The 22982-nt window shown below is 38.2% G+C and overlaps 1 protein-coding gene across 1 annotated transcript in view; it reads left to right on the forward strand.

Annotated features, from left to right (window-relative positions):
- The window catches only part of PHLDB2 (pleckstrin homology-like domain, family B, member 2), a 48373-nt gene extending 27633 nt beyond the window's left edge, over positions 1 to 20740 (forward strand). The window contains exons 6-13 of the mRNA XM_009705939.1: positions 1041 to 1169; positions 5420 to 5575; positions 6336 to 6446; positions 7187 to 7276; positions 10519 to 10662; positions 12376 to 12516; positions 13101 to 13200; positions 20529 to 20740. Coding sequence (XP_009704241.1) covers positions 1041 to 1169; positions 5420 to 5575; positions 6336 to 6446; positions 7187 to 7276; positions 10519 to 10662; positions 12376 to 12516; positions 13101 to 13200; positions 20529 to 20740 — 1083 coding nt within the window. The remainder of the gene's footprint in view (positions 1 to 1040; positions 1170 to 5419; positions 5576 to 6335; positions 6447 to 7186; positions 7277 to 10518; positions 10663 to 12375; positions 12517 to 13100; positions 13201 to 20528) is intronic.
- The last annotated feature ends 2242 nt before the right edge of the window (positions 20741 to 22982 follow it).

Raw genomic sequence — 22982 nt, forward strand, 5'->3', positions numbered from 1 at the left:
CCGATGTGAGTCTAGAAGGTAGCAGAGATCTAGGCTTCAGGGACTTATTGATTATTTATGTCTGGCATATCAGGCATATTGTTTTTTCCAGTTATTAATTGCTCAGTTGAAGAAAACGCATCTGCTATGTTGGCCAGTGTAGATGCAAGTAAAAGGCATTGAAAAAATTCTCTGTGCTCTGATTTATTGGTTCCCAAACTTTGGTCCATAGATAAATAATGGTATACAAGGTAGCTTTAAGTGATCTGCAGCCAGTCTTCGGAGAGGTGCTGCACAGTAAATAATGTATTTTATTACAAAGATTTAAAGGTTAAAGGCTTTTGAGGGTGAGAAGCAGTGTGCTGAGTACTGCTGCTCGAGTGGAACAAGAGGAAAGCTGAACTGCTTGGGGGGGACCAGGGAGGTCGAGCAGTCCCCTTTGATCCCTGAGAACAGGTTACAGTTCCTGTATCCTAAAGCAAATTTGCTAAATCACTTGGTGTTTCTGCTGCAACAGATTTCCTGGCCCAGAGTTCTTTCTTTATAAAGCTCTGTCTCCTCCTGGTTTTCCAGTGCTTGCTAAATGTACTGATCTGTACAGAGGCACAGAGGCATGTAATTCATTCTCCTGGGAAGATCCATTTTCCCCTCACTGCCAGACTACAGTCATTTTCCATCCATTTTGCTTTCTAAAAGCTCCTCTTTTCTCTCTACTTCATCAGTTACCTCACTAACATGGCTACCATTTCCTTATTTGTTTGGTTTTGGTTTTTTTTTTTCATTAGGTGAGAGAAGTGTTTGGGCAGTGGGTTTTAGCAGCATCATCCAGACACGGGTACAAAACACAGTGATGAGGGACAGAATTAATCACCACGCTAAAATGTTTAATGTTTTGGTTTGATCATTTTGCATCTCACCATTGCATTTCAACTAACAAGAGGTTTCTGTCCTTGACCTACGTGCTTGAACTGTCCGTTAAGGTTTTGCCACACACTGTCATAATCACTAACAACTGCTTGGGTTTGAAGGTAATTGTGTTTATTTTCTGGTTCATGCTTCAGGAAAAATTAAAACTTGATGCTGAGAGGGAAAAACTAGAGAGGCTTCAGGAGCTTTACTCCGAGCAGAAGACGCAGCTTGATAATTGCCCTGAGTCCATGAGGGAACAATTACAGCAGCAGCTGAAGAGGGTCAGTAGCAAGTTTCAAGATTGCACTAACTTTTTTTTTGTTGATTTTTTTTTCTTAATTTTTTATTTTTACATAGAGTTAAGTGTAACGTATTCTGTTTCAAGTATCTAGTGTCTGAACGTATTTGCAACTTACTGTTAATAGTCACAAGGGTTATGGTTTTTTGTGCAATGCTTGTAATAGGTAACGTAGAGTGCAAATGGGCGGATTAGAAATCATTTTGTGTTGAATGTTTTTAAAGCTTTGGGTTACTTGCCTGTAATTAGCACCTTAGGTTTGCTGCATGGAGTGGAAGCTGTGTGATATTTAGATGGATGGTGGAGCATCGCTCTTCACCTGCGTGAGCAAAGACAGGAATGGAACTTTGGTCAGTGGGATCAGCCATTTTAGCAGCACTTCCCTGCCGCTGTTGTTTGATCCTGTTGTGTACTTCTCCTTTGTAATGCTGTAAAGGGCTGTCTCGCTGAAGCCATGGCTGACTTCTTTTTTTCAATATATAACTTAGCTGTTAGCCTGAACTGTGCTTTGAAAGATTCATTTTGAAGATTGTACCACTTATTAAAAATAGCTTTATTTTTTCTATGTTTTCAACAGCTGCACGTTGGTATATTAACCTTTGCATAAAGTCTAATTGCAACTTGATTTTATTTCGTAGTATTTGTCTGTGAAGGTACAGTTATTTTCTGAGGAAAGATTTTAGTATTCATTAATATTAAGTGGGTTCTACAGCATATATAGTTAGCTTTAGTGGGGGAGAAATAATTTTCAAAGCATCAGTACAGCAAGCTCAAGAGGCCACCTGAAAGTTAAACTAGGTTTTTTAAATTATTTTTCTGGCTTGAGTGTTTATATCGGGAATAAGACCTGTAATAGCAGTGAGCAAAAAAGGTCTTTTTTGCTTTATAGGAAATATTCTTTAGATTTTGGTTTATTTGCAGAACTCTATTTTCTTTTTTTCAGAGGGCAAAAAGTGAAAAAGTCTAGCTTTGGAAAGAACAATGTTCAATTCTTCTGTAGTAACTGAGAAGTTTGCTGGGTTTGATACACTTAAGGATTTTTGCAAGTTACCTTTTTTCTTTTTTTTAAAAAAAGGGCAGCATTATGTAATATCTCATATGTATTAAAAGGAAAGGAAGCCTCTCCTGTGCAGTCACATACTTGAAGGTATGAATTCATGAGAAGTTGCAGTCTTGTTCCTGTGGGATGGTAGTAAATCGTTTTTCACTATTGACCACCAAGAGGCTTCAAGAAATCTGTTTGCTTAATTTTTTTAATTATTTTTTTTTTCCTTCCAAGTTGGGTTAATAACAACTTGGATTTGAAAGTGGGACAAAATTTGAACTGTGGGCGTGCAGTTAAATGTCCAGTCAGTCCTATAGCGTGTTATTCCAGGGCAATTGTTGTGAAAATTAGCTGTGCCTGCTGTGGTTGAAACAGAAGAAGTTATTGCCGAATTAGCGCATAGTAGCTCTCAAACGAGTATCAAGTGTGAGAACAGTTGTGAAATTACTGTGAGTATCATACTCAGAGAAAATATCTTTTTCGCCCAAAATAAGCCCGGTACAGGGTTAAATACCTGACTCTGCAGCAGGTTATGTTGTGCTACATTACTGCTAATGCGGAAGGTATGAAGGTGATGAATTCCCTTATTGCTTCATCTCTGGGACTTCAGTAACTTCATAATTTGTGCCCTGGGGCGAAGGCAGACAAATTCACTGCAGCCCCTGGCTGGGTGGGGGTCTGGGGTTGGGGTTGGCAGCGAGCAGCGGGCTCAGTCTATATGCTTCCTGGTGCCCGTAATGAATATACGCTTTGTCTGTTGGGTAGGAAGGATGCTTCATCAGAGACTGGTGAAACCTGAGGGTTTGTGGAAGGCACTGAGGGAAAGCATTGATCTTCTCGATGGCTTATGTAAAGTTAATTAGCATGCTTCATCTTGCACTGTTAGTATGAAAGCACCAAAGCTTGTTTGTTCTCATGTGCCGGGGTTTATAGAGATAGGTGTAAATGGAGAATGAGAATAGATGCCTGGATTCCTGCAGACATCTGAAAAGACACTGTTCATTTGTAGGAAATATCTTACTTTTCAAATAAAATTCTCCTGATTTTTACAGATGATGTGGGCCCATGGAGCTCCCACCACATCCTGAAGTACGGGTCAGGTTCTCTCCCACTGAATTTTCTCCAGTGCCATTACTGAAGTAATAGAGATGCAGGAGAAATTTATGGTTTGGAAAACCAATATGGAAACATTGTGTCTGTTGTTTATTCATAGACTATAAGTTACAATATTTTGATGTCCATTGTTTCAATAAAAGGGAAGGAATACACTTGCTACTCAGTTCAGGAAGCCATTACCTACAGCAAGAACCATTATCCTCCTACAAATCCTACGCTGCTGAGTAGGATCCTTGTGAAGGTTACGGCAAGGAGTCTGTGGGCACATCTGGGAGCCAGATCTTGTGCCCTGTTCTGCAGGCTGCCCGTGGTCTGGGTCCCCGTGGGCCAGCCTGGCTGGTGGTCTTGCTGCAAGGTGCTGGCAAGCCCAGGTAGAGCTAAGATAGAGCCACTTACCCTTTGGAGTGTTTTTAATTTGAAAATGGACTTGGTTTCAAATTGGGTACGTTTATTTTTCCCTGGTGGACGCAGTGGTATAGAATGTGGTGAAATTCTTGTTCCATAGCACGTCTCACAAAGAATATAGTGTTTTGTGAGCTGAGCTGGTTACCAGTTGCCTTTCTGGCTATCGGTTGCCTTCTCTGAAGTCTGTTCTTCTGCCTCGGTAGCAGTGATGTGAAATAGTGAATTTGTTGACTTCCATGGCCCAGGCAAAGCCCTTCTGTTTTGAATGCTGAAGATGGCTGACTGGTTTGAATGAAACATTTCTGTTCTGTAGGTAACTGCTTTCTTGTAATTTTTAGTTCAAACCTTTGCTTTTGATCTCTTCGCTATCTGCTACAAGTGAAAGGCACATCTTTGGAGAATAATGGGAAGATGTTGGTATTTCATATAGTTACTTGGATTCTTCAGTTTCAGCATCCCATGTCTTTCCCTGGTACATTGGAAGCTGGTTTTGAATGCCTTTATAGAGACCTATCTGCTTATCTCAGTCGCTAAGCTTTGCCTTAGATCAAAATAAGAAAAGGAGTAAGTTTACATTTCTCTCAAATGATAAATTGCTTACAGATGTAGGTTTTCTCGCATAACAAGCTATGTACAATGTGCCTATTTTAGAGAGCATTAGCATTTAATAATACTGCAATTATTAAAAACAGTCTTTTCTTCAGAACTCTGGAACTTGTAAGTAGGAATTCATATTATGAATACACAGATGTTGCAGGAGAAAGATCAGCATGCAGTTCTTGTGCTGAAAAGCACCATAAGTTTTATCTCATCATCCCTAAGTGGAAGGCAAGTGTGTTCTTCTTTCTTGGGTCTTTTCTACAGCATTCAACCTCTTCTTCCTGACAAAACCTGGCGTTGGTCCAGGGGAATGCATAAAAGTGGGATGATACCTTTTATGAAGTAATATACCTCCTGGCTAGGGTGGATGCCTAGGGTCCCGAATTGTATGTTTGCACCAGGAGCAATTGTCAGCTCCAATTCGGTGGTCCATGATCAGCCTCGGGCTGAGCTACTTGCATGGTTGGACGTCACTGCTGAGGTGATGGCACACAACTCCGCTTATCTTCTGTCTTACCTAACTCTGTGTCTGTTAATAAAAAAGGTGCTGGTACTTGGGCTAGACCTGAAGAAATTCTAACTGCAGTTCTTACTCCTTCGTTTGAGTGTGCATCCCCATCATTAGTTACTTCAGTGTGCAGTTCTCCGGTGTTACTGGGATGATACTTGCTGTCCTTTTTGGTTGGTAAGCAGATGCTCTCCCAGTTTGGAATGATCTGCCCAGCCAGGGAGTCCTCAGTGCTTAGAAGGCTCCAGCTTGCTCTGAACCCTGCAAACCAGCTCCCTCACCATGCAGGTGCTTCGTCTTTCTCAGCGGGGTCGGAATGGACAGTAGGAGCGATGGAGAAAGCAACATCAAAATAATGATTATCCCTATTTGCTCTGTTACTGTGACAGTAGGCCATTAAAAGCAGTGAGCTCCTGTTTGAACATGCTGTATGAGATACGTAAAGGCCATTTTAGACCGATTTTTGTGTTTGTAAGTATCTCTGCTCTGGTGTCAGTGCAAGCATGATTGCTTTTTTTTTTGTTTGTTTGGTTTTTTTTTGTTTTTTTTTTTGCTTAAGGATGATGTGTGTTTGGACATAGAAAGCAAGCACTTTGAAGATTTGGAATTTCAGCAGCTTGAACATGAAAGCAGGTTAGATGAAGAGAAAGAAAATCTGACACAACAGCTCCTGCGTGAAGTAGCTGAATATCAGCGCAGCATTGTCAGTAGAAAGGTAAAAGCGCTAACACTCGATTCATTTGTTCTTTGTTGTTGAGGATAAAGGAGATGAAATGGATCTACAACCTGCCCATCTGTAAGAAATAACACAGAACTTTCCTCTTTAAAAAAATTTTTGAGACAGAGCAAAGAAGATGGCCCAGTAACATCCCACACAGATCAAATCATGCACTTCTCCAAAAGGAAATAAGTGAATAAAATTCCATGCCCTGATTGTATATTTGCATATAACAATTAAACCCTTTAATTTACTATAAAAAGTACCAAAGCGTTTTTTCTTTAGAAAGGAGATTTGTATACTCTGGACAAAACTACAGTTATTTTATGCTCATGATTCATGTTGAAGTTAAATGATTTTGTTAAAAAATAATAATAGAACACCAAATTAAGAAAATACCTTAATTTTTAAAGTTGGTTGTAAAGGTCCTATCTCAACCAATTAAAACCCAGTTTTTCAGAGATCAGAAGTTGCATCTCTAAACCAGTTCTGTTCAGTATATGGATGCTAGTCACTATATTATCAAAGAATATGTGCAATTGTTCTTTTGTTTTGTCTTTTGAATAAATGGTCTCTTTACTGTCTAAATCTTGTTTAATTATCTCCTTCAGAGCAGTGAGCTGTCTTGTAAAAACTTCTTTTCCTGCTGCTTGACTCATATGAATGAGTGAGCTCTCATGAATAGGATCCTTGCTGCAGGTTGTCTTGTGCTTTGAAAATAAAACATGTAATTGTGATTACTCTCTTTTTATATTAGGAAAAGATTTCTGCACTCAAAAAACAAGCCAATCATATTGTCCAACAAGCACAAAGAGAACAAGATCATTTTGTAAAAGAGAAAAACAACTTAATAATGATGCTGCAAAGAGTAAGTAGTTATTGTCTTTCAAAGATTTTTAGCATGTAATAAAAGAGCACTTCATAGAATAAAAGAACATTGAGCACAAGAAAAGCATCAGTTGTGCAGAAGCTGGCAAGTAGGTAATAACGTGATAGACATCATTTGTATCCATTAACCTTTTGAAAAAAAAAAAAAATAAATTTTGTAGTTAATCAGCAGATTTCCTAAGAGAAAGCACTACTGGCATCTGATAATTGAGAGGCTTTGAGGCGTGCCCATTTCCAAGGACTCAACCAGAGGCACCCACCTGGGTGCTGAAGCTAGAAGTTTGTGCTCCCTGCATGGCTACTGGAACTATGCACAGCGAGTTCAGATTTTTGGCTTGTAATAGCCACAAGATGAGCTACCTAACATCAGCTAACATCTGCTTAATAAGAAGCTGGCATGAACCCTTCGTGTCCATTTTATGGTTTGCATTTAATCAGGAGAGAAATCATGTTTAGGTCATTAAGATGAATCAGCATTTTCAAAATGCTGAAGGAAGACCTATTTCATTTGGCTGTGGTTATTAAATAAATTCTTAAAAAAAACTTTCTGTACCTCCATTTTTTGTTCAGTTCTGTTGTAAATGGATGAAGTTGAAGCTCTGCTGTGCAGTTTCTAGCCTTTTATCTTAGTGTGTTTCTTTACACAGTTAAGAAAATGGCTAGCATTTATTTTCACTACATGGCTGTTGGTATTTAACATAAAATGTCTGGTTTTAACAGGAAAAAGAGAATCTCTGTAATCTGGAAAAGAAATATTCGACACTTTCTGGAGGAAAGGGATTTCCTGTCAGTCCCAATAGTCTAAAAGAGGTAAAGAGATTCACTGCTTTTGACTCTACCACAAGTAACTTTTAATAACACTTCGTACAAAAGCACTTTAGTATTTAGTGAAGTCCTATTCGTACAGGGGTTTTTTGAGATGTGATGAAATTACTTTGTAAAGCTATTCATGGAAGTCCAAACGCATGGCTGAGCAAAAATAGCTTCTCTTGACATTTTCCCAGATGTGACTGATATCGCCTTAATGTCTTGCTCTGGAAAAATGGTCGGTTTTATGTGTGTGGGGGATATGTGTGTGTGTGTCTAATTTTCTCAAAGTAGGCAATTAAACCTCATTGAAGTGAAGAACAATGAGGTCCAGGAATAATTTGGACTCTGTTCAAGTACGAATACTGTTCAGTCTTATTTTTGCACTGTAGATTTTTATCATTGCCTCCCCTCCCTTTATTCTAAGGCTCTGCAGTAAAGCATGACAAGTGTGCACTTTGATCTTTTTAAAAAGCATCGAATTGAAGACTTCAAGCTATTGTGGTTGTAAAATATCTATTGAGCTATTTATTTAGCTGGTTTGAATAGTTAGAGTAAGTGGAAAATCTAGCATTTAAAATACACTGACAGGTATCTATGGTTGCTTCATTAACTTCTGCCTAAGAGGTCTGACTGGACTTGCTGGATCTGCTGGTATGGAAACCCCGAACAAGGTCTGCCACATCTAATGATGTAGGTGTCACTGTGGGAAGTTGGGCTCTTGAAGTCTAAATCAACCACATGTCCTTTCAGCACCTGGGAAATGTGATCTTGCAGTTGCACATGCCAGTGGAGTTGAGCATCCTTCCTCACTGCAAGCCATGTTGCAGATGCTTAGACTTTCAGTGTCCTAGGTTGTGTTCTGACCTGGCCTTCTGACCTCCCACCAGAACATCTGGCAAGTCTAAGCTTCATTTTTTTTCATTTTGAGATGGATCTGTTCATTCTCTCTCTAGAGAGTGGGTGCTATCTCTGATTTTTGTCTTTGTGTCCACATAATGGTTTATTTAATCGCAGATATTTCAAAACGCAACTACATTAAGTGAGCCTGGCACTCTTTTTATTGAAATGGATTATTCAGCGGTGTCATTCTGTTCGCTGCAGTGAAGTCAGTTAGGACTTACTCCAAGGCAAACGAGAGAACGAACAGTATGGGTTATCTCTTTCATGCTCGGTGTCCCCATAGGCTCTGTCCTATAAAAGAAATACCTTTCCTTGCCAGATGTTATGTTTGTCTCAGTCCAGCTTAATTTTTCTCTGACTGTTCCAGCATCTTTAAAAATCATGCACCAAATGGTATGCAGACTTAAACAGACTGCCAGCACACAGAAGTTAATTTTACCGTGTGGTTGCTCACCTACTAGTCGAGCCTGCAGTCCAGCGTTCCCCAGCCCCTCCTCACCAAAGCATATGTTTGTAACACTTCCATCCATCGTGAAGCTTATTCCCTGCATGCACAGCAACAGAGAGTAACACGGCCTCATGTAAAGAGGCAGGATGCTTATCCCAGTACTTGAGAGGAAAATCAATGCTGTTTAAAAGTTCAGCATTGACAACATGGCTTGGATGCCTAATCTGACTTGAAACCATTTATTTAATCTAATGTAAGAGGGGCCTGAGCTAATGCACACCACAGTCATTTATTGTTCACTTTTTAATTTTTTTTAACCCTATGGTGAATCCCAATTGGGGTTGTGAGTCTGAACTGACTGTTTTTCAGATAATGTTGAAAGTGCTTTTATTCTCTATAAAAATAAATACAACATTGGATACAATATGAATCATTCATAGACTCACCAAGTTTTGGTTATGATATACTGCTACTATAAAATGGTTAAGCAAGTTTTATGCTTATTTATACTGAATTCTATTTTACTGTAATATGGCCACGTGTTTTAAGAGGTAAACTTTACTATTTTACCCAGTCTCCTTCTCATTTAATCGTTCATCAAATAATATCAGAGCTAAGACTGGCCTCCTATTTCTAGAGTGCTGTGTTCACAGTATGATAGTTCATTTTCCAGAATTTTGTATCTGCTTGAAATAACTGATAAAATATATTGAAAATTATGCTAATGGATAGTAGGGTTGGTATTTTTTTTCAGCTTGCCTTCTATGATCACTACTAAATTTATGCATTTTTAAAAAGAAGAAATACTATAGCAGTCTGGCTTCTCTTACTGAATTGCTGAAGTACACATACTGGCATGTCAGTGTGCTGGTACAGTAATAGAAACATTGCCCGTTGAAGACCTTCTCAATTTAAAAGCAGCTTACCATCTTGACTTAAAAAATAAGCATATTTTTATCTCATTTTTATGAAATTGCTGCAACAATTCTTCCTTTTGCGTAGCCTTGTTTTCTATGGATAACAAGTTAGGACATTTGACTTTTTACAGTCTGGCATCCTATACACCATGGATTAGAATCCATATTTTATTTTTTAAATAACATTTGCTCAGTTAACACCAAAACACATGCAATAATTGTGTTCTGCCATTATATCTCAAATCTGTCTGCATAAATCTTCTCTGCAGGCAGAAGCAGGCTCTGATATCTGTGCCTTTCCTCAGTCCATCACCTCCTGTATGATTGTTTGAAAAAAAAAAAAAAAAAAAAGGAGGCAAATTGTAACGGCTATGTGGTTAACACTAACAGCATATTCCCTGAGTAGTCTCCTGATAACACCTAAAAGTTAGAAGCGACTTCCAGACAATAAAAATGGAAGGTGTTGTGTCAGTTGTGTAATTTATAGAGTAGCAATGGCTTGTCCTTATGTAAAGTTCTTCCCAGTTCTGTTAGTCATTTGGTTTACTCAAACTAGCTTAATAGTTAGTCGAGAAACAAATCAGGGTAAGTTACTTTATTTAAACATGGACAAAAAAAATTAAGAAATAAAAAGATGGGTGAATAAGATTTTTTTGTCTTTTTCCCCCAATCTGCTTTCCCACGAAAGAGCTACATAATTTCTAAAGGGTATTTACGTTTTAGTAAAGTCTTTTGGTCACTTAATGTACATTTGCTTTTTGATTACACAAATGTTTTTGGAATGAAATAAAGAACAATTTTCAGAATCCAAATATTCAACATTTGAAAAGTTTGATGATTTTATTATGATGAAGTATTTCAATGATAACATATTTGGCTGTGTCACTCTAAACTAACTTTCATCGTACTGGATACATTAATACTCTTGCATGTCTTTTGGCTTTTGCTCCTTTTAACTTCTGAATTCCTCCTTTTAGGGCTATATCAGTGTAAGTGAAATTAGTGAGCTGTATGGCAATTCCACGAATATATCCCCTTCCACTCAGCCCCCCACAGATGCTGAAGCAGTTGCCACTGAGCCTTCCACGGCTGTGCTGACGAGCCAGCCACAAAATAAAGAGGTTTGTTTGAGAGACATTTCCCTTTGTTTGCATTGTTCTTTCATGGCTGCCTTTTTCTTTTCTTTTTTTTCTTTAATTTATTTTATTTTTTGGTAATTCAACATGTAACAAATTGACCCTAAGGCAGACTTATGTCTGCCAATTACTGAGTCGGATAACAGTTTAATAGTAAAGCTGAAGGAGTGCTCCAGTTGTAAAGTGTCTTTGATGATGTAGATGGGACTTTGAAAGACGAAAAACCTGACTGCTTATGGCCCAAGCAGCAATAAGTGACGAACTTTGCCTGTCAAACACCACATCGTAATGCACCTTTGGTAAATGGTCTGTGGACACGCTTAACGATTACTTGATGAATGGTGCTTAGGGGTTCATTTTGTATATTTTGTAGCTGCTTTTTTTTTTCCCTCTGAGGTGGTAGAAGTATATCTTGAATATTTGTGGAGCTGGGTAGCTTCTACTTATCTTAGCTATTCCATGGAGTCTGTCCAGTCTGTGTCTTCCGGCTTACTCTCTCTTTTCCTCGGTCTTGGTGATGTTTTTGCCTTTGTAATGACCCTAGCAAATTTTGAATAAATCCCCTTATAAAGGAATGGAATAACCTTATGAATGTAAAGCCACCTACCTTTGTGTTGCAATAAGGTTTAGAATTTGGCGTTTCTGTGCTGCTTCTGGCAGTTCAATATGCTTTAAGATGTGCAATACAACGCATCTCCTTTCCTGCTGTATGCTCCAACAAACACAGTGCTAAAACTGCAGCTTGTATGTGCCATATCTTTTGAGCAATTCCAAAAAGAAAACTCTGTGTGTAATTTCTCTTTTTTCTATAAAGCTAAGATCACCTCTCTGTTCTGGATTTGTGTTTCCTCACTCTCTTTCTCCTCGCTCTATTGCTCAACTTCCATCAGTCCATTGGCCTGAGGTCATGGCTACTCATGTAGATCCTATTCCTTTATCTGATACACCTCCACCTCTGCCAGCTAAGAAACACCGCAGGCAACAACAGGTAACAGATTCAAAGCTGATAACTTGGCATTATTTTGTTTAGTGTTTTGGGTTTTGTTTTTTTTTCTTATGGTGGCTGTGAAGGTGATTTACCTGTGAAGTTTTTAGTGATATGATAGATCATATCACACGTTGATCGTGCTTGCAGAGTGTTGCACCCAAAGGCACTGCTCATTTAAAAACCAACACAATGCATTATAGAATATTACTTAACAAAAGTTCTCCTTATATAAACAATCTAGAGGCACTAATATTTAGGAGCCATTGTAACTATCATAAGACTTGCAGCAATAAAGTACAAGTGGCTACATTTGAAATCCTAAATTAATTTTTCATATGCATTTGAACAATGCCTCTCAAAATCTGTATGGGTTTTAAGCCACCAGTTCATTAGAATAACTTGTAAATAAATGTTTTTGTTAGTAATTGGATTCCATTTGTATACTAGAGGCTTTTTAAAAAAAATAGGTACAGGGACATGTACATAAAATCTACATGTGAATTTAATGTATTTTCTTAATCAGCATGATTTTAATGTGATATTTGTAGAAATCTTGGAAAGCACTGTGAAGGAAGAGGTACTGTGTATTTTAGATTCTGTTCTTTCCAGTGAAGTTCCCAGACTATCACCTTCAGTATATTCCATATAGAGCATAACTGAGCAAGTAGGTCAATTCATTTTGTCAAAACTGTAACAAATTACATTTGAAGCATTTCAGAAATCTGGAAGAGCGAAAGAAGCAGCACAGGGAATGCATGTACATGAGTGATACTTTACCTCGCAAGAAAACGACTCCATCTGTATCACCGCACTTCAATAGTGCTACGCTTGGACGAAGCGTTGCATCTAAAGTACGTAGTTGCATGCTATTAATAGCCTTCCAGTGCCTATATAAAAACCGGTATTATGTTAGAGGTAAGGTTGGGTAGCGCTGTAAGCATCATGTAATCCCTCAAATTCACATTTGAAATTGATTTTGAAAGAAGTTCAGGTTTATTAACATATGGGAATATACATGAAGCCTTCTGTACTCCCAGCCTTTACTCTGACCTCTGTAAATGCCGTGCTGTAGCACATTGATCATAAATGCATGCTTACTATCTCACAGATTGTATTTTCAGGCTAGTTTAAATCGATTCTAAAGTTTGTTGCCTTGCTACCTAAGGCCTCTGAACGGTAAAGATAAGGTTATGTATAAAGTGAAAATACTCTTTATTTGTCACATGGTAAATAAACAAACAGCAGGAAGGTGGAGATACTACTTTGAAAACATTTTGGCCTAATAGAGACTGTGGACAACTAAAACATCCATGGCTGCTTGATATGACATGATGTTGATACCCACAACAAAGCAAGTTATTTTACCATTAGTTGCTGATACAAAAAAAAGTCTTGAAATGTAGTTTTAAGCACATATTTACAAAATTTCCTGCAGGGACATTTACCATTAGGGCAGAGCAACAGCTGTGGCAGCGTGCTTCCTCACTGCCTGGCAACCATGACCAAAGAGTCAGAGTCGAGAAGGATGCACAAAGGTAAGACACTTTTATTTCATTCATTTGTTTAAAGTCAGTGTTCAGTTTTTCAGGAAATAAGCCTGAAAACTGGTGCTGCTATAATCAACAGCACTGTAAAATGAAAGTTTACTTCTTGATGAAAAAAGCAAGCTCTAAATGTAATTCAGATATTGGCAAAATAAGATGTTAAGATTATGACATAAGTGCACATGTAGTTTTGAAGTACATGGTCACCGAACATAATCCAGTAAACAAGAAAAGTATATTGAAAAATAATACGCAGTGGGTGAACTGGGTAATTTCTGTGAGTGATTCTGAGGCAATATATTACAATTTGCTTTCTTTTTTTCTGCCCCCCCCCCCTTTTTTAAATAATTCTTTTAATGTGATCTTAAAAATCATTTTTCACAGGCATATATTTTTGCCTGGACAAATTCCCCAGAGATACCTCTCAGAATATGTAACTGCAGTATAATAAGTGGTCTTAAATATTAGGGCTACAAAATAGGAAAGGAGAGAGTTGTTCTATCATGGATAGATAGCTGCGTTTTTGTAATAGGGACATGGCAATTCTGGATCCAAGAGAAAGTTACATCTTTGAAACATGATCTTGTAGCCTATGGGATTCTGTGTCTGTTGTTTGTCGACACACTGAGTTTCTGCTTTAACGAGATACATTATTCAGAGGTGTCCCATCTTCAAATGGAGTTGCTCCTCAGAGCCATCTGTCAGTTTATTTTCTTTCTGACATCTGCATCGTTGTTATCAATATAAGTGCAAGAGGTCCTTATGCAGAATTGCACTGACTAATCCTGAGCTGAGACAGGATCCATCCTGTTGCTATAGGACTTGTCAGAGCTAGCAGCTGTTGAAGGTCAAAGAGCATGGCTGAGGTCAGCCTTAAACACCAAGATGACTCAATACAGGGGTGGAACAAGCTTGCTGAGAAAGAATCATGACTTACTACGTTCACTTTATAGAGCTGACCCAGTTGTGATTAGTTGGTTTTGAGCTTTAGTGATGCAGCAAGCCTTCCACAAACCTACTGTGTGGTGACTAACTTATCTTGAATTATTCCAGATGTGATACAAAAGGAGCTTTATAATCAGCTTGGAAAGGTTCGTTGTTGTAATATGTGTGCAGGGGTGGCATAGCTTGCAAGTACATTCAGACTCATCATTGTGCCGTTGTGCGGAAAACTCTTTGTTTCAGTTTGAAAATCAGTAACAAAGTTTTGGGTAAACTTTGATGACAAGAGATCAACTGTTTAAAATTGGAAATATTTCTGTAAAATGGTTGCAAAAGAGCATTAGTGTGCTAACGATCTAAAACACAATTACCAAGTGTTACCAAACCTAATACATGCAAAGGTAAGAGTTTTAAAAATAAATCCATCAGGTTTAACGTTTAATTTTTTTTTTGTCACCAAGCAACTGAGACAATTCTAAGAGTAGAGTCAGATTTCTTCTCCTAAGAGTGAGAAAGAAGGAAACCTCACAAACCAAAACCAGATTATGGCCTGACAAATAAGAGGGGCAGGGGGGAATGAGAGATGTATTCATTAAGGCACTTGGCACAGTACTTGTCACATGCCGTGAGAAATCGTGGTGTGCTATACTGCCTGCCGTACTAGTTGACCATTATTTTTTTGAAAGATTCAACAGTTTGAATGGAAATACTAAACTATGAAGAGAGCCTTAAGGGACTAATTTGTACTGGGAAAGAGGACAGTTGTAGATGTCTTTTTCTGAAATATCAGCTTTGCCAAAGGGAAATAATGCTGCTGACAGGTGCTTTACTTGAACTGTCACAGGATTTGCCAAGTGAGAGAGAGTCAAAACACGAAGGATATGGGAACGCAAGGATTGTTTGTGGCTTGACTACCTCTCTTAGTAGTTCGTGAAAGGTTTATTCCCTTTGCGTTCAACATGGAGCTCCCTGAATTTTTTGCTGTTGGAGGAGCTTGAAGAGTATAATTGCTTTCTCATGCTCTCAAGTGCCATGTTTCTAGGTTGGGGAAAGCTTCTTTGTCTTGGTAACACACCACAAAAGTTTTTGCACGGCTCTTTCTGCACCGCAATGCAGAACTCAGCCGGGACAGAGATGTCCAAGTCGAGTGACTGGAGTCAGATCCTAGAGTATTTCTATCCAGCTGTAGAGAAGGGCCAGAGAAACAGTCTTCAGGCACCTTTCGTTCAACCTTATAGGCACAACCTTAATAAATGCCGTGGTACGAGCAGGGAAGGGACTGAGTTCAACTTTGTGTGATTTCTAGTTTCCCCTAGCACCTCATACCCACGCTCAGCGCCAGGAGGAAAAGCAAGCTTTTTTTCAAAGTTACAAGTAAAGAAAGTGCATTTCTGTGGGACAATGAGATTTGGGAAATGTTTTGAACGTGGTGTAGGATTTAAACAGACCACACAGTACAACTGAAATAGAATACTATTGTCAACTAAAATTCTGAAATCTTATGTGTAGCTTCCACTAAAATCAGTGGGGCTTGAGTCTGTGTAACTAAGATTAATTTCAGCAGACATCCTTAAATACTTAATTGAAAACCAAACCAAATGTCATGTCAGTGGACGTGCTTGGCCATGTTCTTTTATCAGAGAGTGATGGAATAAATGTTTATTATATAATAAATACACTGTATTTCTTATAAAAACATTCTTGGGGTAGATCAGGTTTGCCTTTTCAGAATAAGTGAATGTTTTGGAGGAGTAAATTGTTCTACCAAATCAGTGGAACTCTGCAAAGGTACAGATACTGCTTATACTGATAAATTATTGCTCACTTCTCTTCCGGCTTCAAAAATTAGTTGTTCACCTAAAACAGGTGATGAATAGATAAAAAGTGTTCTCGACTTGTCACGTGTACTGAGCCACTGCTTGCTTTCCTTGCGTTTCTTTTCCCACTTCACAGGTTTTTCACTCCATCAGTTTTATGCATTCAAGGTGATGTATTGCAAACGACATGGGGGTCTCGGGTGACTAATACCTTGAGCATACAGCCACACCAAGGGCAGTGGAGCTGGGTGTGCTCGGCTCAGGGGAGAGCCAGGCTCTCACGTGATAAATGCCACTTCATCCACGCAGTTTGGAGCACTGGCTATCATGCAGCATCCCAAAAACTGCAGTACAAAGAGGATGATGCGCTCCTGAAGCAGTATTAGTAGCTTACCACCTTCCTTAGGGCTTAAAAGCATTGAGCAAACTTCTAGACCAGTTGTTTTGGTATATTTGTATAGATCTGAAAACAGATACATTCAGCTGTGCCTGGAGGAAGTGGCAGCTCAGCTAGTTTAAAGATATTGCCTGAAAATTATCACTGAACTAGTAATGGCCTAAATGAGTTTTCTCTAATATGCTTTCTCCAGTTTTTCTTATTTCAGTCCAAGAAGGTAAACGTAAAAGTCCGAGATGAAAAATTCAAAGTTAAAAATGAAGTCAGGAAATGAAGAACAGCCACTTGAGTTTGAACATGAGTTTCAATCTAATTTTCTTTGTGCAGGAATGAGTAATGTCTATGAATAAATTTTAGTCTGGATCTAGTGGGAAATATTTTCATAGATTTTAAGTACTACATAGGTTTATTCCAGGATTGCCAAAATTGTGTTTAGTCAGTCATGCGAGTTCAAGAATTGGTCTTGAAAGAAGCAGTCACTGTCAGTGTTAAGAGAGACTTTTAAAATGTTTAAGAGGACACATCTTTGATATAAATGATTAGTGGAAAATGCTATTCCTTAGCAACCATTCATGAGGTATTTTTGAAGGACTGTATATATAAATTCACCTTCTGTGTACCTGCCTTTGTAAGCAAAGTATGTGCAAAAAAAAAAAAAAAAAAAGAAACTGCTACAGTCTAGAGACCTCACTCTGCACAGGTCAAAACTTGGTCCCATCAATTGCAGGATGGACTCCGGAAGGGAAGAGGGAATGATTAGCTGGGAGTTAAGATGTAAGACCAGACACAGCACTGGGAACAAAACTGTTGGGACAGAGAATCTAGGTACCAGCACGATGATTATTTGTATTCTTTTTAAGCTCTACAGAAAAACAGTGTACTGAGGGCAAGGTATATATGTACAAGCAAGTACAAGCTTTTCAAAGCAGTTTGCTTTGTTTTTTTTTCACTCGTTTCTCTTACCGAACTCAGGAAAAGCCAGAAAAGGTATGAAAGAACATACACCCCTTTACCTGGCTGTATCTATCATTGTCATGTTTTGGCAAAAGTATCGATTGCATAAGCACTGTCAGGTAGTTCCCAAAATCTTGGAAAACTTTTAAATAATTGTTAAATAATGATAGCACTTCAAAAATTCTTTTTTTTTCCTGCCATCAAATAACCTGTCACAACAAAACTTCTGATTAATGCTGCTATTTGCAGAGCTACAACTTTGTGCAGGCCTAATTTTTTTACTTCTTTGCTCATAGCCACACAAGTAGAGCAGAAAATTTAGAAATCTTTGCAGATCTGTGGATGACAATGACAAGGCAGGCAGACTTGGGCTTCCTACTTTGGTGTGTTTCCATACAAAAAATGTATCTTGACATGTTAATGTCAATCTTTAAAAAAAAAAAAAAAAAAAAAAAAAAAAAAAAAAGAAGTAGTACTGTGATCTTTTTGATCTTTTTTATGAAATACATACCTGACAGTGCCACTTTCAATAACAGCTTTCACCTATAGTTCTGACCTCACCATAATTTTGTGGTGGTATATCTGAGTTTTGTTTTTCTGCAATAACTCCTTTGGAATATTTTTTTTTAAATGATATGGCTTTATGGATATTTGCAATATTTTGCTCAACAGTATGGCTGTTAACAGTGTTTAGTGTTTTACTACAGAGAATACAAGCCAGTGCACCAAGAAACATTTTAGCTCTTGTATCAGCTTAGACTTGACTGATACAAGTTGTGGCTTGTGGGAAACTTTTAGTGAAGTGCTGGATCTTATGAGGAGTCTATTTTTTAAGTGCATGTTCTGTGAATAGGCACCTGAGCAGTTAAAAATTCCTTAAGCCAACGGGTTGTGCCTGGATGATGTGTAAGTAGGGCTGTCATGGAGGCAGGTTGGTTGTGAGCCTTCTTGGCGCTGGTAAGCAGCGGATCCTGAGCTTTGAACTGCCTGTTGCTTATGGCATGAGGAGAAAATGAGAACATTGAGTTATGCTTTGTTTCTGTGAATGCATCTCATTTTGAGACCTAACAACTATATATTTGTTGCAGTGTTTACTTACATTTGCATGAGTACATAAATTTAACTGATACATGTTTTACTTAAAAATGGGTTCTTTATCTTCATGGCAAGCCGACTGTCCTTTAGGAGAGAGTTTGTAAAACTGGTATGTTTCTCTGTCCCTTTAAGATGGGTTTATTTTTCAGTGAAATATAAGATACAGAATTAAGATTTATGAGTGGGCAAGGTTTTGCAAAGGGCTCAATAGAAAAGCATGCATTTGAATAAAGTTCTTTGAGTAATTTGTTTTTTTCTCTCTTTCCATAATGAATAATTGATAACCATTTCACAGGAGCAATTAGTCATTCCAAAGGTTCGAGTATGAAAGGTAATTGCTTATCTGCAATAACAGCAGCATTTGCCATAATAATGGGAAAAAACCCCAAACTGCACGTGTGAATCAGTAACACCTGTGTTGGGTGATGCTATTATCTATGACTGCCGAGATGTATTTGTGTCCCTTTTGCCTCTCTTACTAATCGATGCAATTGAACTTTTATTGAAATTCAGTGTTCTTTCAAATGGCAAGTAAAGTCCTATTAGTTCCTTAGAAACCAGCTTTAATTGTCTGCCAGAAACCTTTGTATGGTACAGAGGGAAGTGAGGTGGAAAGAGGAAACTGTCTGCTTTGGAAATGCTTGTAGGGCATGATTTCCTTAATAATATGCTTTAATTATTCAGCTTCGGTCATGCTTTTCAGATACCTTTTGGAGAATATTATAGCCTTTCCGAGGTAGAGCTGCCGTTGTTGGCTCCCTTGAACTGCAACTCTCCCCACTCCGGCATGGCAAAAAATACCAGACAGTAACCTTGTATGTGCAGACAGAGAGTGAGAATAAAGCAGGCAAATATTCCCACTTTAAGCATGCTATTCTAACATCAGTGTCTTAATGGCGTCTAGTAAAAATTTTTATCTGGACTTTCCTGCATTTGTACATTTGTCTGCTTTTTTCCTGTGTCTGTTTATCTTAAATACATGGGATGTCAGTGGCTGTCTTCCTGTACGAATGGGAGGTTTTCATGTAGTCTAACAGGCCTTCCCAATCTCCTGCTCAGATTTTGGGTCAGGAATGTGCAGAGATTATTATAAACTTGACTGAGTATCAGAACTGTGAGAAATTCTCACTTCTTGCATTAATTGAAGGAAAAGCTAAGCAGTGCAGTTGCATTTATAATCACATAGATTAAACAAGCCCTAAAAGGGCACTGTAAAATAAGTTCAGCAGATAGAACAACAACTGTCATTATACTCTCCTCTTCATCCGGCAAGCTCAACAACCTCTCTGTAAATCTGTAGCAATACTGCTGCATTATTTACAAAGAGCAATGGAGACAGGAGATAAAAATAATTCTGAAGAATTTTTTTTTTTTAAAGGAGACGTAGCCAAAGTTCGTTCCCTGTGTTCAAGAAGGATGGCTTTTCAGAAAGGATGATTTTGTGGAAAAATAACAGCACAAAGAACTAAATGTTGCATAGAACTTATTTTTTATTACAGTCATTGATCTGTAGATATCTGCTTCAGTCATGTAGGGTGAACTGCAGTTTCAGAACTCCAGGAAAGTACCTCTACACTAGCAACTGTGATGATGTGACAAGTAGCCTGTATTATTTCAGCTGAAGCTAAAAGCCCACCTGGCAGTTATCAGAAGGCAAAGTTCCACAAACAGACAAAAAATAATCCGTGTTCAGTAAAATTAACCAAACAAGTACTCAAGACGATTGACTATCAGGACTTTTTTTTTTTTTCTCTCTTTAACTTAATCAGTGTCAGTTCTTCTGCATCCCTGAATTTAGCTGCATTACTTTCCAGATCAGGCCAAATTTTCATTTTAGACTGAAAATTTCATTCATTCAGATTAAATTTTCATAATACACATACAAGAAAATACATATTGAAAAGTCAGCCTTTGTATCCATCATAGATAAAACAGACATTTAAAGATTTTTATTTCAGTTATGATTAACTTGTGAAATTAACCGTAATATTCTAGTACCTTGGTCACAGCGCAGTTAAGACTGAGGTGATGTTCAAAATGCTTGTGCTGCTAACACTTTATGTTCGGGTCACAAAATCTCTGTGTAAAATAAATGTTTCCTCTGTACTCTGTAGGGTATAACCATCAGCGTATCTGTGAAAACCAAAGGCAAAAGTCTCCTGAATTCTACAGCAGAACAGCATCTGAATCGAATGTGTATTTGAATAGTTTCCATTACCCAGATCGTAGTTACAAGGACCATGCCTTTGATACGTTAAGCTTAGACAGTTCTGACAGTATGGAGACAAGCATATCGGCGTGCTCACCAGATAACATCTCCAGGTAACTCATCTTTCTTTCTGATGTTGTAATGGTCATAGGGTTATAATGAAAAAAAGAGCATGTACATGTTGATGCTATAGTAACATGAATGCTGCTAACTGGTTAAGAAAATACAAGATCATTAGACAGGCATAATATTTAGTATTTGTGTAGCCCTTCATAATCAGCTTTAACTGTCATCTTACCTGTTTATTTAAAGATGGAAAATAAAAATATGGAGAGGCCAAGTGATAATGTTGAAGGCCACTGAGAAATCAGTGTCAGTCCTTGAACTGAAGTTATGAAGTTGTCGATGCTCTTTTCAGCGTGGGTAATACCTAAGCTTCCTTCCCTTGGTCACTACAGGGAACGAATTTCCTGTGATAGGAAATTTCTCAAAGACATCTGCCAGCGATGAAGTACGCTTGTTCTGCAAGTCCAGCATGTTAACTGCCTAGAGCCTTACGCTGAAACACTTAGGGCTCCTCTGGCAGTCTTTTTTGCCCTTTCCTCTCCCTTTTCTGGGTCAGTAAAAACAAAGATGACACTGAAAGGCTTAGAGCCCTTGGCTGCTTTTCTCATCTTCAGAGGCTGCCAGCGCAGACGCCACTCTTCAGATAAAAGGAACATAAATGGTCTGTGTTAAAAGTCCAGCTGAGTCTCAAAATTGTGTGTGAACAATTTTCTTCTGACAGTCTGGTTTTAATGATAGTGCTTACATTTAATTTAATTTAATGATATTAATGATTTTTGCTCACAGTCTTTCCACAGTAGTTTCACAAGCATAAGTGGAGGCTGATAATTAAGTACAATGTTGTCATGGGATTAAGAATCCCTTGTGAACACAAGGACAGCTTTTTTTGGCTAGCATATTGTATTTTATTCAGCATCTGTTTCCTGTAACAGGGTGTCAGCCCACTGATTTCCTCTTGTAGTCTTTATCACAGCAATGTTAAGGGTTTCAGAAAATACCAGCGGCACTCATTCTGCTGGCTGGTTTGTTTATTTTTGGTTGGTTGGGTTTGTTTGTGTTTGTTTTTTTTTTTTTTTAAAGTAGAAACATTAGGACTGGGGTTTTGAGGATTTCTGTTTTGAATAGATACACAGTTGGCAAGTTTCTGATAGCTGGAGACAGGCTGGGAATTAACTCTGTCCCTGCAGTGATCTAACATGGCAGTGATATGAAATCTGTCTCTCTTTGACTTGCTGCTCTGACCATTTTGGAGGAATCTGAGCTACCTCGGGACCATCTTGTAAGTGGAATCTCCAGCCCAGGATGGGGGATCCCCAACTGCTGCTGAATTTCACTGGTGCTTTTTGCCCTTCTGCCCTCCTCTGGCTCTTCTGCAGCTTCCAGCCAATGCCAGAAGGAAAAACCAAACAAAAAAAAAACAAACAAAAAAAACAACCAAAAAACCAAACCAATCCAAAAACCAGAAAAGGACCCGTTACAAGATCTTTCCGTTTCTCACAAGGCAATCTTTGGTGAGGGAAGAAAAGAGTGTGGGCTGATTTTGTTGATAAAACTTGGAAGACAGGCAGTTAATTTTCCTTGACAAAACTTCCATTAAGCAAAATTAATTCAGATTGGTTTAGATGGTGTTTGAGAATCTTTTCTAGCCATATCAGACTTTAAAGGAAAACAATTTATGATACTTTGTTCTGACATATTTAAAATATATGTTATATTTTACATTTTACCTTGTATAAGGCGAGAGAGACATTTTTGCTGGAAATGTATAAAATCTGTCTGTGCTCAAAGTACAGAAGAAACAGAACCACTGTAGTTGTTCATTAACTTGCCAAACAGTAGTTGGTCCAAGGTTCGTTAGCAGCTTATTTTTCGTGGCCGAGGCTTCAGAGATTGTGATCTTCTGCTATTCATTAATTTCTGTAAGCAGGATAAGCAAATGAAGGATGAAAGGATTTAACTAAGCTGAAGTGTTAACCAATTTAATATGGGAAAATCTACTGCAATTAACTATTTAACGGGTTGCTCAAATGACTTTTAATTTATGGCCCCATTGCTTTTACTGAAATTATTTGACCCACATTCTCACGGCCCATCAACTAAGCATACTTTGGCCAAACCAGGCTTAGGCATCTAAGTCAGTGGCCTCATTTTTTTCAGAGACAATAAGCTTTTAGAGTTCAGATAGATTTCAGATGGATTATACCTTTTCTTCTAACTGGGGTTAAATGAGGTGTGTTATTTTTATTGTATTGTATCCTCTCATGAGACACATCCCCAGTATCAGACAGAGAAA

The sequence above is a fragment of the Cariama cristata genome, unplaced genomic scaffold, assembly GCF_000690535.1.
Source record: "Cariama cristata isolate BGI_N322 unplaced genomic scaffold, ASM69053v1 scaffold1218, whole genome shotgun sequence".
Classification (NCBI taxonomy): domain Eukaryota; kingdom Metazoa; phylum Chordata; class Aves; order Cariamiformes; family Cariamidae; genus Cariama; species Cariama cristata.